Source organism: Podarcis muralis, chromosome 6, assembly GCF_964188315.1.
Source record: "Podarcis muralis chromosome 6, rPodMur119.hap1.1, whole genome shotgun sequence".
NCBI lineage: Eukaryota > Metazoa > Chordata > Lepidosauria > Squamata > Lacertidae > Podarcis > Podarcis muralis.
Window position 1 is genome coordinate 38,402,730 of NC_135660.1, and position 13,543 is coordinate 38,416,272.

Genomic DNA, 13,543 nt, shown 5'->3' on the forward strand with positions numbered 1-13,543 from the left:
TGTTTGAGAGAAAGAGATTTGTGCTTCCTTATATGGCATGCTCACTCATGGACTACCAGTCCCAGAGTTCCTGGTGCATGGGAAAGGAGGGGGTACAGCTGGTGGGAGGAACAAAGCACTATAATAGGGATACTGATCCCAGGGGCAGTAGGAGCCAGTGCTGCTGGCAGGATTTATTGGCTCAACTATATTTGTGAGTAACTGCCACCCAGCGACTTCGTCTATCAAGTTCAAACTTGCAAGTTAAATTGACTTTAGGAAGTTAATCCATGATTTTTTCAATGAAAAGAGCCAGAAATATAAAGCTTTAACTTGAACTAGTCTATTTATAAAATGTTTTCATCCTTTGGAATCAAAATATATCAAGAGGATAATACCGTTATCAGGACCAACCGAAAAGATACAAAGTAATCAGAAACTTCATAGGACTGTTCATCAGGCTTGACATTATATTTAACAAAAATAGCAAAAAGGGGATTGGGATTGGAGGGCATGTTTCAGAAACAAGGTGCAATTTCAGAAATGCAGAAAATGTAATTTAATAATTAATACAGTAACTTATCTTTCATGACTCATGAGATTGTATAGGACAGGAGCGTGATTGGGGCGGGGGGGGGGGGAGAGTGTGTTACAAGTTTTTATCAGGTCACCAAAAATTATTCTTGGGCCCTGGTTTCAGAAATGAATTCCTGCTGTGCAGTCTGTGGCTATTTCTCATATTAGGCCTTGGGATATAAATGAGACTTATCTCTGTCTAACAATATTTTTGCCAGAGTTCTGAAAGCTGAGTGCTGCAACTGCAAAATGTGCACTGCAAGCTGGTCTTCATGATGCATCTGTCACAACAAACGTATTTTATTTTGCCTTACTTGCTTTGCCAGGGTTCTGGAGCCCATCATTGCTGCTGCCCCTCCCATGCTTACTTTGAACCTTCATTAAATTTAATTGTACGCCATGGATCTGGAAGCATCCATCTGCCATCCCTCAAGGGATGATGGGCTGTTCCTGGTGTGAGGGGGAGACAACTCTCAGATTTGTGTTTGGCTGTTTTTGAGCAATGCCATTCAAACCCGGCTCTGTAGCTTAAAGTTGCCAAATCTACTCTAACTGCATATGTCCATTTATTTAAATAGCTGAATTGCAAATGTTAAACCACCTATGGGCCAATGCTGAAGATAAGCTAAAAAGAGCAATCTAGAGTTAAACATACCAACTGGTTCATTTTTTAAAAATAGCAAGGGGATAACTTTCTTCTCCTTTCTAAGGTAAATAACACATGGACCACAAGAGACTGACATCTCTGACCTAAAAGATTTTCACTCATTTCCCCCTGATGCCGTTTTGTGGAGCTCTATTGGACCATACATGTTGTTCCAAAGGGATACTGAATGCTACCTGTTCACAGTTTGTTAATCACAGGTTACCATGTGTATATTGTGTAACATGTATTAGCAACAGCCTGAAAGCTTGGTGGTTGATTTTAATTGTTGCATTGTCTGGAAGGAATCCTACTTCTACAGACCGTCCCTTTTTAAAATGAGAAGTTAAACAACTCTAAAGGGCTTTTCTATTTTGCTCTATTCCATTCTTCCCTGAAGCCAATTGACTATGAGGGGTTCCAGCTGTTCATGAGAACATACCTGGAGGTGGATATTCCAGAGGAGCTCTGCCAGCACCTCTTCATGTCCTTCAAACGAAAAATCTGCCAATATTCCCCAGAGAGCCAGCGACAAAGTTCCAGCATTACACAGCTCAGCAATCTTGGTGAGCAACATCCATTCTCCTTTGTCTGCCTCACACACCATCACTAGCACCTGCCATTTGCTGATTTACTGGTTCACTTGTCATTTTTTAAGTTTTTAAGAAGAGTGTTGCGTGTTCAGTCAAAACTGAAAATGAAGCAGGGATGTTTTTAGAAGTCGTCTTCTGTGGCAGATTTGTATTTAGAAGGAACAAGGTGAGACTTGCAACAAAATGCAAGTGTGGAGTTCTCTTCCAGTCAGTCTCTTTTATAACACCGTATTTTTCCATGTATAAGATATTTCCCCCCCAAAAAAAAAAATTCAGTTTGAAATTGGGGGTCGTCTTAGACACGGAATGTTGCAATTAAATATATAAATAAAGACATGCCGCCATCCATATTCTTTCCTCTCAGCCTCCCCTCACTATTGGCCTCACGACAAACCCTGGTCTGGTACTCCCCCCCCCCCAGCAGCCCCCACCCCAGACATTGTCCCTTCCACCCTGTCCCCTCAGTCGCCCCCTGGCTACCCAGACACCCCCCCCCCCCCGATTCCCCAAACACACTCACTCAGGCAGCTCTGGCAATCGCAGCTCCTTGATCAGCGTTCGCATCTGTCGGCGCTCAATACCGTAAATACGAGACAAAAGTGCAGCACACAGGCGGGAGAGCTGGAGCTGCAGCTACAGTGGAGTTACACTGAGCTGACAGGAGCAGCCGCCATTACGCAGCTTGCCTCACTGTTTGATGCTTAAATATACGGTACTAAATATACTGGTGTTTTGAATATTTAATAAAATATCAAACTTGTTCTGTTTGGTGTTTAAAATATTTATTTCTTAGTTTTGGGCTCAAAACATAGGGGTCATCTTATACATTGGGGGCGTCTTATACACCGAAAAATACGGTACTCCATTGTTATCCCTGGTTTCCCATTTCCACCCTCCTACAACAACCAGTTGGCCTTCTGTGGCCACTGAGCCTACTGAGTCCACATTGGATTCCGCCTCCTCCGGGCCAGGATTCAGGTTAGGCCATCCACAGCTTGAGTTAGGTTCTGATCCCCCCCCCCCCACACACACACTTGTACTTTGCATTATTGGTGAGACATAATAATATGTGCACACAACCCTTTCTGTTCTAACCAAGTATTTATATATTTGCCAAGAAGAAAGTGTTGACAGCTGTTTACTACAAACTTGCAATAAACGTTACTGAGTGTATGTTGTTAAAGTGTGTGTTTATTTTTCTGTTTCTCTCGGGCTTTCAGAGTCTAAGTCCATTGATACAGGCATCTCTATCCAGACTGAAGTTGCTTGCGCCCCTGTTACAGGTATCTATGATAAGCTCTTTTATGAAACCCCTGCTCCACCTTTTAACAAGAACCTCCATAGCCATAAATGGACAGAGCGGTATTGTACAGAGATTTATAAGTACAAAAGCCTATCTGGGCTTTTCTAATTTACTCGACTGTTTTCCCACGTTGGCCAACCAGAAACAGGAAACAAATGCAGTAGTCCTCTCCCCAGCAACTAATATTCAGAGACATGCTGAATTTGAGACTGGAGGTAATGTACAACTATCGTGTGTGTAGTAGCCACTGATAGCTTGAGTCTCCTTTTAAAGCTGTTCATGTTGATGGCCATCAGCACATGAAAGTGAACTTCATTGTTTAACCATTAGAAACATATAGAAGGGATCCCCTAAGGCAGCGGTTCTCAACCTGTGGGTCCCCAGATGTTGTTGGACTACAACTCCCATCATCCCTGAGCTTTGGCCTTGCTAGCTAGGGATGATGGGAGTTGTAGTCCAACAACATCTGGGGACCCACAGGTTGAGAACAGCTGCCCTAAGGTCATCTGATCCAAACTGCTGCTAGTGCAGGAAATTCCATCCCTACAGCATCTCTGAGAGATAGCCATTCACCATCTGCTTAAACACATCAGAGTTTTCCCACCTTCTGATGCAGTCTGTTCCACTGTATCATCAGAAAGTTGTCCTTAGTTTTAAATCTAAATATATTTTCCTTGAAAATTGAACCTACTGGTTTGGATCTTGCCATCCTTCCTGGGTTCCTGTACTCTCTTGCTCCCCCCCCCTTTTTTTTTTTTACCTGGGACTACCCACTCTCTCACTCTGGAATCCCCGCACAGTCACATGCAGCAGATAAGTAAACATAGAAAACAAACAGTATTTGAATGCCAAAGCTTTTTACAGCTCTATCTCTCTCAGTATTTCAGTGCGACCTGGCATTTGTAACCATCAGCTCTTGTCAGGAAACTGTTGCTATGCAGAGATGGCTCTTTCAACTCTACAATGCTGATATTACATTGAAGTAGCATCTACCATTCTGGTTATGTACCAAAGACAAAAATTTTGTGTGTGTGTGTGTGTGTGTGTGTGTGTGTGTACAGTGCTATTTTTCTAGAAAAAGATATGCAGGAACTCACCATGAACACCTCCCTTGTTCTCTTATAATGACAACCTGAGAGGTGCCAGAACTGACTTCCAGCAAGTTCTGGCTGGAAAAAAAGCATGTTTCACTTCAAACCCTCTTTTGGCATCTCAGGAAACAGCCCATTCAGCTCAGGGTCTATTTAAATCTGTTTTGTTCCCACCCCATTCACTATTGGAAAATCAAAATAATGCTATAACTCCCTGCCTTTCGACAGAAGTGGATTAAATTTGTAGGTGTGGTAACCTATCTGCAGAATTACAAGCAAATATATATACAGAGAATTTTGTACTGGAGGCCTGTCAGTCACAGTGTTCTCCTCTTCCCACTTTGGTATTTGGTCTGCTTCTTCCATCACCCCATCCTGACATCATGATAAGCTTAGAGACATTATTTTCATCAGATGCTTGTCTGCAGCATTTTTTCATATCTGGATCACAAGTGTGCCACAAGGGGCTTCATGGGTCCCTGCTGCGACTTGTACCACCTTGTACAGATCCTGCTTCATCACTGGCAAGGCAAAAAAAATCCTCCTGAGGCACCCCACCCTCAGGATTCATCTGCATCCAATGCACACTTCTAAATGTAAATCTTTTTATCCTGACAGGATAGTTATTGTAAAAGAGACAACTAGAGTGTGTTCAAACGCATTTTATGAAATACCAAGCTGTGATAAGATTAAGTGTAAGGAGTTCTGTGGAAACAGCAGCTTAGGAGCTTCCTAAGAGACAGTCAGTTTCTGTTTTCTTCTCAGGTTCCTCTGATGAAATTAATATTGATAGCGTGCTAGACTTCATAGTTCAGCTATGGCCTTTCCTGACCTACTGAAGGGAAAAATAATTAACTGGCTAAAACCTGATTCTGCTTTAAATGCATAGTGTTGGATGCGATCAAGGTAGGGAGAGTCGTTTCTGTTTCTGGCTGAGAGCACTATGAAATGCAGTGACAACACCAGTCCAGTGGTAACAGAGATGGAGATGAGTGTAAGACAACAGATCAGAGAAGAAATGAACCTTGTGTCTAATTTGAGAGAACTCAGCAGACCAGGCCTAACTTCCTGGGGACTGAGCTGGCACAAGCAGTACATGAGATACTTCTCCATCTTCACAGGACAGACTGAATGACAGTCCTCATCCAATAGGCTCCAAGTTGGAGTGCGCAGAATAACACATTCCATTAAAGAGTTCTGACTTCGTGCTGTGTTTGAATTTATAGGGATCAATGGGAAAACTCTCCTAACTGCCACAGGAAGGCACACACCTGAACCCAAAAGCTCCCCGGGAAACCTGCCAGAGCCACAAACAGCATCTCTAAGTCCTGCTCCAACTGCCAATGCCAACGCCCTTGGGAATGCCTCACCTAGCTGGTCCAGGTCATCTTCACAGAAATCCACTGCTGGTACCCCCTCAGCTCAAAACTCCTCAGGGTCCTCCAAGTTCTCCTCAGGTTCTCTGCTTAGCCCACAGTCCCCAGGTGAGTCCCATCTTTGCTCTTCTGTTCCTGAGGCCTTGTATGAACACTGCAATTTCCCTGCCCCAACTCTCTGTAGCTGTGAAGAGAAGCCAGGTCCGCAACATACATTTACGTTGCATTTAACACACATCTGAAACACGTGACTATCTCCGAAGAACCCTGGGAACAGTGAATTGTTAAGTGTATGGAAATTGTATTTCTGCAAGGGGTAAACCACAGTTCCCAGGATTTTGTGGAGAGGGGGAGCCATGTATTTTAATGGATGTGAGGTGGGTTTTTATGGTGTGGATGTGACTGCAGTTGTCACAGGCCAAAGCCACAGCTTGGAGTTCTCTCTTTGGTTCTGTTAGCAAAGTCTTGTTAGGAAACCTGAAATGGAAGTTGAACAGAAGCACTTTTGATCTCTGTGAGAGTTTGGGAAGCAAACACATCAGCATCAGGACAAGAAAGTGATTTTTCAAAAAGCAATTCTCTCACTGGGTCAATAACTAACTATGTTACTTCCAGCATTCTCTCTCCGCAGGCCCAGCCACATCCATCTGCTGCACAGTGGTAGTCAGGGACTCCTGAGAGTTTCCTCTGAGACGCTCTGGGAAGCACATTACTGTTGCCTTTGCAAACATTGGAGTGTATTTGCAACAAGCTAATTTATCTGAGGTGGTGTCACCAGCTGCCTCAGCTCAGCTGCAAAGCCACATTTCTATTTCAAGCACAGTGGATTCTGCAGCATCTTTAGATGTTGTGGCGGGGTGGGAGGAAAGTGTCTTGTTTTGCTGCTGAAATCCTGTCAGCCAGTATCCTTTTTACCATGGCAATAGGAGCCAGGTTGGGCGAGCCACAGAGTGTCTTAATGCCTCCAACCCACTCCTTTATGTCAGGGAAGCATAAGTGGAGGAAGATGCGAATCTCCTCATTTCCTAAGGGCCAGCACTCACATCAAATGTGCATGTCTACACTGCCTTATGATTTGCCTGTTGACCAATTTTTAGTTGCTAGTCTTGAGCCAGCTACTTCTCTTTCAGTATTTGGTTGTTTTTCCTAGGTCTTCCTTCTCAAAGGTTATATAGATGAATTTGTGTTCTCATACATATATACCTCCTCATACCTTATATACCTTGGCAGTCGTGTTGATTTGGGAGGGATGTTATGCAAGAGGTTTACTCAAATGAGCACCACTGGCCGTGCTGGCAGTGGCTGACAACATTTGGGGAGCACCAGGCTAGGGAAGGCTGCTGTGGAGCAGCAGTAGCAGCAACAACAAAAGCCAAATTTGCTCCATCATCTACATGTGATGGCTTTTCATATATTTAAAGTTGGCTTGCATATTAATCATTTCTTTCCCAGGCCAACAGATAAAATACAATGGGATATGAAACCCCATAAAACCACCCTCCAAAAGTAATTTTAAAAGTACAAGCTGAGTAAAACAGAAACACAGTAAAAAAACAACACATCCCACACATATACACACACAACTTTGACATGACGGCTTAGCATTTCCTCCAAAGGTTAAAAAAGGAGGAGGTACATTGACACACTTCATTCCAAAAACTTTACACACTGTTATGAGGGGGGTTGGGGGGGTAGATCCCCCTAAATGTGTTATATTTCAGTAGAAGTTAGAATTAATCAAGGTTTAATTAAACTTTGCCAAACACTGAAGCCCCTTGGATTTAGTTATGCTAACGGGCCAAGACAGCTTGCAGAACTAGGTGGATGGGTCATTTTGTTGTTGTTTAGTTGTTTAGTCGTGTCCGACTCTTCGTGACCCCATGGACCAGAGCACGCCAGGCACTCCTGTCTTCCACTGCCTCCCGCAGTTTGGTCAAACTCATGCTGGTAGCTTCGAGAACACTTTCCAACCATCTCGTCCTCTGTCGTCCCCTTCTCCTTGTGCCCTCCATCTTTCCCAACATGGGTTTCTTCCAGGGAGTCTTCTCTTCTCATGAGGTGGCCAAAGTATTGGAGCCTCAGCTTCAGGATCTGGGTCTTTAGCAGGGGACAAAGGCCAGTGATGGTCCTTGGAGTCAGTTAGCAAGAGAAGGAGTCGCAGAAATGCAAGGGAGCTGAGGATGACAGCCTAGAAGAAAGAGACACAGAGGGTGGCTTTTTGCTGTCTCTGGAATCCAGTGCTGCTCTTAAGGGGGAAGCCAGAACCTCACAGGATGTGAATGCTCTGCAATCCCTCCATCTAGGCGCAAGTAGTATATATGTGCAAATAAAGCCATATCTCATAAAGATGCCGTAGTCTGTGCTGTGCCTTGTTCCCAAAAGGAAACTCAAACCCTGAATAAGCCCCTGGAATCCTGCACCGCTCATGGAGATTGGGGTGGCATGCAACAATTCATAGAGCTGGAAGGGGAGGTAGCTAAATGGCCTCATTACATTCAGCCACCCACTAGGGAGTGATCAAAGTTTAGTGCAGTGCTATGCACAGCTTTCCTGAAACTAAGGAGCCAGCTGGAAGGTTTGGGGAGGTTTCCCCCTAGGTGGAAGGATTGCTGTGCTGCACTTCTGCTGTTGCTGCCCAAGTTAGTTTAGACTGCTAGACATAAAACAGACCTATAAGGATGCGCTGCTGGCAAGCCCTTCCTGAGGTGCTTGTGCCACTGGTAGGATCAAGCAAAAGAAGGCCCTGAGTTGCTGTTGTTTTTTTTAATGTCTACCTGACCGCATAGTCCAACATCTCTTTTTGAGCTTTGAAACACCTGTGCTTATTTTTGACCTCCTCTTTAGGCTCCCGAAGCTTGGAGAAGAAATTACCATTCAGCCTTCGAAAGAGCCACATCTCTCTGAAAACAGCCAGTCCGCATTTGTCAGCCCCACTGGCTCAGGTAGTCTACCTGAAGGACATTGTCTGCTACCTGTCACTGCTGGAAAGGGGACGGGCTGAGGATAAGCTGGAGTGTAAGTGCTTGGGTGACAGGAAGAGTGTCTGTGACCACAGCACCAGGTCTTAAGACTTGTTTTGTGCTGGGGTCACTTGCAGGCAGTGGTGTGGTATGGGGGGGATGGGAGGGTTTGTGGTTTCAGGGGAAGCAATAATGGCTTTGAGCTTCAAGTTCTGGCAATAGGCGTGTGTGTGTGTGTGTGTGTGTGTGTGTGTGTGTGTGTGTGTGTTGTGAATCAACCGGGTCACAATCCTCCATCCCTTTCCATTCATTCTCTATCCATTTCCTCTAGAGCATCATAGGCAGATATGTTGGTTAGGTGGCACCTCTTAGTTGACCAGATCAACTTAGGTCATATTTCTATGCTGCATTTGCTTCTCTTGGGTCCCTTCTTCAGAGTTTAAAAACAGGCCTGAGGTGGTGGACCCTTTTCTTATATTCAAATTATGGGATAAAAGATACTATGTGTGTAGGGGGCTTTAATCTAATCCACAAGCCCCACACATATTATTTCCTGCCACCTTCGATCATTCATGACCCCCACAAACTTCTTTAAAAATGTATCTTAACAGAGCATCACAAAAAGTAAATGGACCAGATCCCCTCAGAACCCTGCTTGTTGTAATTTGGAGTACTGCCTTTAAAAGAAAAAAAATGTCAATCTCCAGGAGAAAACATGATCCTTAACTTTGGAGAACTTTAGAGACTTTTCGTCTTAGAGGAATAGAGTCTGAAAATTCCTGGACCCTGCAGCTCATCTATCCTGGCTAGCAGAAACAGACAGAAAAGGACAACTAAAATGCCAAACTCCTGGCAATCCCTTAAGTCAAGCGTAGTGGTTGAACCATCAGCTCCTGTGTTGGGCTACCTGTGTATGCCATTTGGGTGTATGTGTGCATCTGCCTGCATATGAGCATAAGCTGTGTTCTCTGGATGGTGTATGTCAAAGTGTGGGTGATCCCGGTTAGCCATCCCTGCTTTAGGCCTATCCAACTTAAGTAGACATTGTGTGTGTTTAAAAAGCTGAAACGTCACACAAATTCCTAGGCAAAACTTCAGAATCTAAATTTGATCTTGCATTTTAAGCAGTTTCCAATTTGATTTGGAAGGGACCTTTTAATATTTTAAAAAAACAAAAAACTTTGGGGACAATCCAGCTCTTTTGCATGCAGTACTGATTGCTCCCGTTAAAAGAAGTGAATTCTAACACAGAGAGAGATGAAAGCTCATCAATCAGTTTCCATGCAAACTCTTTGCAGAGCTGACTCACATAACCACAGAGCTTATCATGGCTGTTTTCCTTCTCCTTCTCCCTTGGATGGCTCTGAATTTGTGCCAAGCTGACTGTGTGACTCATTTGCCATTAGAAACCCCAGAGTCATTTTGCGCACCAAAGGGCAGGTTAATTATGAAAATATTACGAAGTAGGATCCTCCTCACAGGATCAGCTTGGGAACCATAATGTGGATAACCCGCTCCAGGGGTAACATTGTGCCCAGGAACTTTTCAAAATGCCACAGCAGGAATGGAAATGTGTTGTTGGAATTGGCCTCTGGAAAGAGCATCACTGACATGTAGACTGATGAATAGGCACCCTGGTAACAGAGCTTGCCTGCTTAAAAGGATATTTACATGTCTAAGAAGAGGGGTGGTTCTGTTTTTTGTAACTACTAAATAGGTTTCTTCTAGGGCAAAGTTGCTCATCTCTTCTCATTACCTGCACAGTTCAAGTGCTGCACAAAAATTGTGGTTTGCTTCATGGGTTGAGCTGGTTATCATCATCTGAATGAAAGGCCAGAGATGAAAGAGGGTACCTAGCAATTGTGCTATGATGATGAGGAGGAAGGCAAGCTGCTACTTATTTATTACTCTCCACAATGCACCGAGTCAAAGCCATGGGAAATAATTTATGGCTCTGTTACATTAGCATTTCAGGAAACTGTGCAAGGCTGCCCTCTGGTGCCCTTGGCTTGTTTTTCTTCTGCTTTTTAATTGTTCTTAAAAGACACCACGTACTGATGGATGTGACACCTCTGTTTATCAAAGAATTTTTGCACGAAGCTTTCATAAAAGAAACGCCCCACAGTCAGTTTCTTTCATGTGGTCACCTAACAAGAATTAGTTGAAACCGACATTATATGGAGCAAGCCAAGCAATTGAAGAGTCATAGCACACGGAGAATGTGGAGGTCAAAAGATAGACACAACTCAACATGACGCCAGGAATACAAGTGAGGATTAAAGCACAGTACCCAAAGCAGCACTGAGATCAGCAGGCAGGATAGCTCTGATGAAATAACATTGTCATGAAGATAGGACCAGATAGGTGTTGCAACCATTGAACGCTATTTTTTTGCCAGTTAACTCCCTGTTTTGCTGGTTGGTTGATTTTGGCTTTCCTTATTATTATTATTTTTCTGGCATGTTAAACCAGCTGTTAATGATGCCCAAGGCTGGCTCCAAGCAGCAGCAGAAGAAGCCGCTTGGGCGCCTGGGGCGGCGCACCCAGGGGTGGGGCGAGCCACCCATAGGGGCAGGGCCTCCAAAGTCTGCTGGCCTCCTCCCACTCAGCCGTCCTACAGCTGGGGGGGGAGGCAGTGGGCGAACCGTAAGGGCAGCGCGGAGCCTGCATGTGCCCAAGCCACTGCGTCTCTCCCAGGAGAGATGCAGTGGCTCGGGTGTGCTGCAGGCCCCGCTGTGAGTGCTGCCCGGCATTTTGTCAACCCCCCCCCCCCAGTGGTGACACCCGGGGCAGACCACACCCACCGCACACCCCTTCCTCCACCCCTGGCTCCAAGTCTGAGGAGCAAAGTGCTCATTGTGTTCCATCCTCCATCAGTGGACTATTCAGGGCTTACCTGGCAACCCAGAGTAATGTTTATGGAATATCTACTCCTTGATCCAGACTCAGAAGTCCATAGCACTTGGGACTAAGCCTAGGCTGCTCAAGCCCAAGAATTATAGCAGGCAAAAAAGGAGAAAGGGGATTCTGGTAGGAAGAACACCAGTCTGCATGTAGTTGTAAACAAGGAGGGGACACTGAAATAAAGGTGCCATCTAGTACGCACAGCCCAGGTTCTTATTTCTAATCATCTTAGGCCTTTTAACATGACACTCTGCACTCCAAGCAATGCTAAGCTAATGAGTCTAGTTGCCATTTAATACCCCACAAACTTTAATGGGGGGGGGGGATGTGATAGTGGCTAGACCCCACCACCTGATACTGCTAGGAGCACCAGATCACACACATAAAATCAAAGTGGCATCCGTAGTTGTTTCCACAAGGCTGTTGGCACCCTGGCAACTGCCTAAGGATGCCAAGTGTCAGTGTTTGCACTGCCCAAGCTGTGCACTTATATTAAATTCACTGATGAGCATGTTCAGAAAACGTAAGATCTATAAAATAGGTAGAATGGTGTCACTTGCTTGTTTAAGTGCATGTAGGGTTTGGTGTGTCATAAAATCTTTTAGTAGGGCCTCTGTTTGTCAGGCCAGAACCAAAACCTGACTGCACTCAACCCTAGGCCATTGTCTAAGCTTGCACATGACTTCACCGGGCAACTATTTCTGTCTAGGTGCTGACGGGAAGTGAACAGTGAAGGGCTCTCAACATCAACGAATGCGCTACTCCAATAGGAAGAGCGTAGCTGAAAGAGAGGTACCCAGCCAATCCCTTGGGCACTGGAAAGTTAGTGTGGCTTAATAACATCCGCTTTCTTTAAAAAGGTACATGTGGAGTATGGGGCCAATGGACACTCCCCCCTCTCAAGGCCAAAGATCCCCCTGGAAAGCAACTTGGACAACTCCCAAGGGCTGCAGTTTCATTTCCAGCCAACTCCAGCAACGAACTTTCAGCCTGGTCTCTCTCGCCACCCTCCCTCCCTTCCAGGGCCAAACTAGACGTGATGCTAAACATGCCATTATCAAACGTGTCTATGGATTTGCTTGCTTTAAATATATATATATGGCCCACACCACATGCCTGCTCTTAATTTGTGTTCTCTTGCAGTTATGTTTCGCCTCTATGACACAGATGGCAATGGCCTCCTGGACAGCTCGGTAAGCCATCTTTCAAAGCAAGTGCCCTTCTCAAGAAGGCGAGGACACAAGTCTTTCTAAATGTTTGGAGGCCTCCCCATGTGCAGAGGATCCTATGCACATCTGTGATATCTGATTGGTCTCTGGGTCAAGCTCCTAGGTCTCAGGGGGGCAGGTGTGGCATCAGCAAGCCATTCATGAGCTATTCCTATGCCAATAGGTCCTGTCAGGCTTATCTAGTGGTGGCGGCAATATGGCTGAGTTTAGCCATTCAGTTTCCCAGTTTTTCGGATGTAGCCTTGCTCCAAGGCATTATTGGAAACCCAACTGCTCTTTTTAAGAGTGGGACAGAGGGAGCCATTGATGTTGGTGGTAGTGGCAGCAGTACCAAGGGAGGGAGGGCATCAATGGCAAATGTAAGGGGACCTTTAACTGCCAGGACCCGCTCAAGCCTGATGCCACACTCACACACACACATCTTTGATACAGCTTTTGAGGCTGTCAAGGCCTTTAATGAAGCTTAGATATGCTAGACTTCCTATTTTCTTAACAGTATATTGGCTTGAGATCCCATATTTCTTACTAGAAATTGCATACAAGTCCTGCTATTTTTCTGTGTGCGACACATAGTATTATATATTACCCTTGAGGAAGTTCCTCAGTGGAATTATCCTCACAGCCTCCAAAAACGAGAAACCGAACCCACATAGCTACATCATAAAGATTGTGTTGTGGTATATGTTTGCAATGTCAGCATATGCATATTACTTCCTTACTGTAAATCCAAGGTGGGGAAGCTGGGGTCCTCCAAATGTGGCTGGGCTGCAGCTACCATCATCTCTGTCCATTGGTCATAATGGCTGGAGCTGATGGGAATTAGAAGTTCAAGCAACATCTGGAGGACGACAGGTTATCCAACCCTGCTGAAGATATGCACACATCTACA

General features: G+C 44.9%; 1 protein-coding gene across 8 annotated transcripts in view; it reads left to right on the forward strand.

The window, feature by feature from the left end:
* DGKG (diacylglycerol kinase gamma) overlaps positions 1-13,543 on the forward strand; it is a 184,857-nt gene that overhangs the window by 107,130 nt on the left and 64,184 nt on the right. For 6 of the 8 annotated variants that reach the window (XM_077930029.1, XM_077930028.1, XM_077930032.1 and 3 more), the window contains 5 exons: positions 1,599-1,764; positions 3,012-3,074; positions 5,412-5,669; positions 8,406-8,576; positions 12,569-12,618. In XM_077930029.1, coding sequence (XP_077786155.1) covers positions 1,599-1,764; positions 3,012-3,074; positions 5,412-5,669; positions 8,406-8,576; positions 12,569-12,618 — 708 coding nt within the window. Of the gene's footprint in view, positions 1-1,598; positions 1,765-3,011; positions 3,075-5,411; positions 5,670-8,405; positions 8,577-12,138; positions 12,218-12,568; positions 12,619-13,543 lie in introns of those variants that run through there. The other 2 variants (XM_077930034.1, XM_077930033.1) reach the window with 2 other exon arrangements.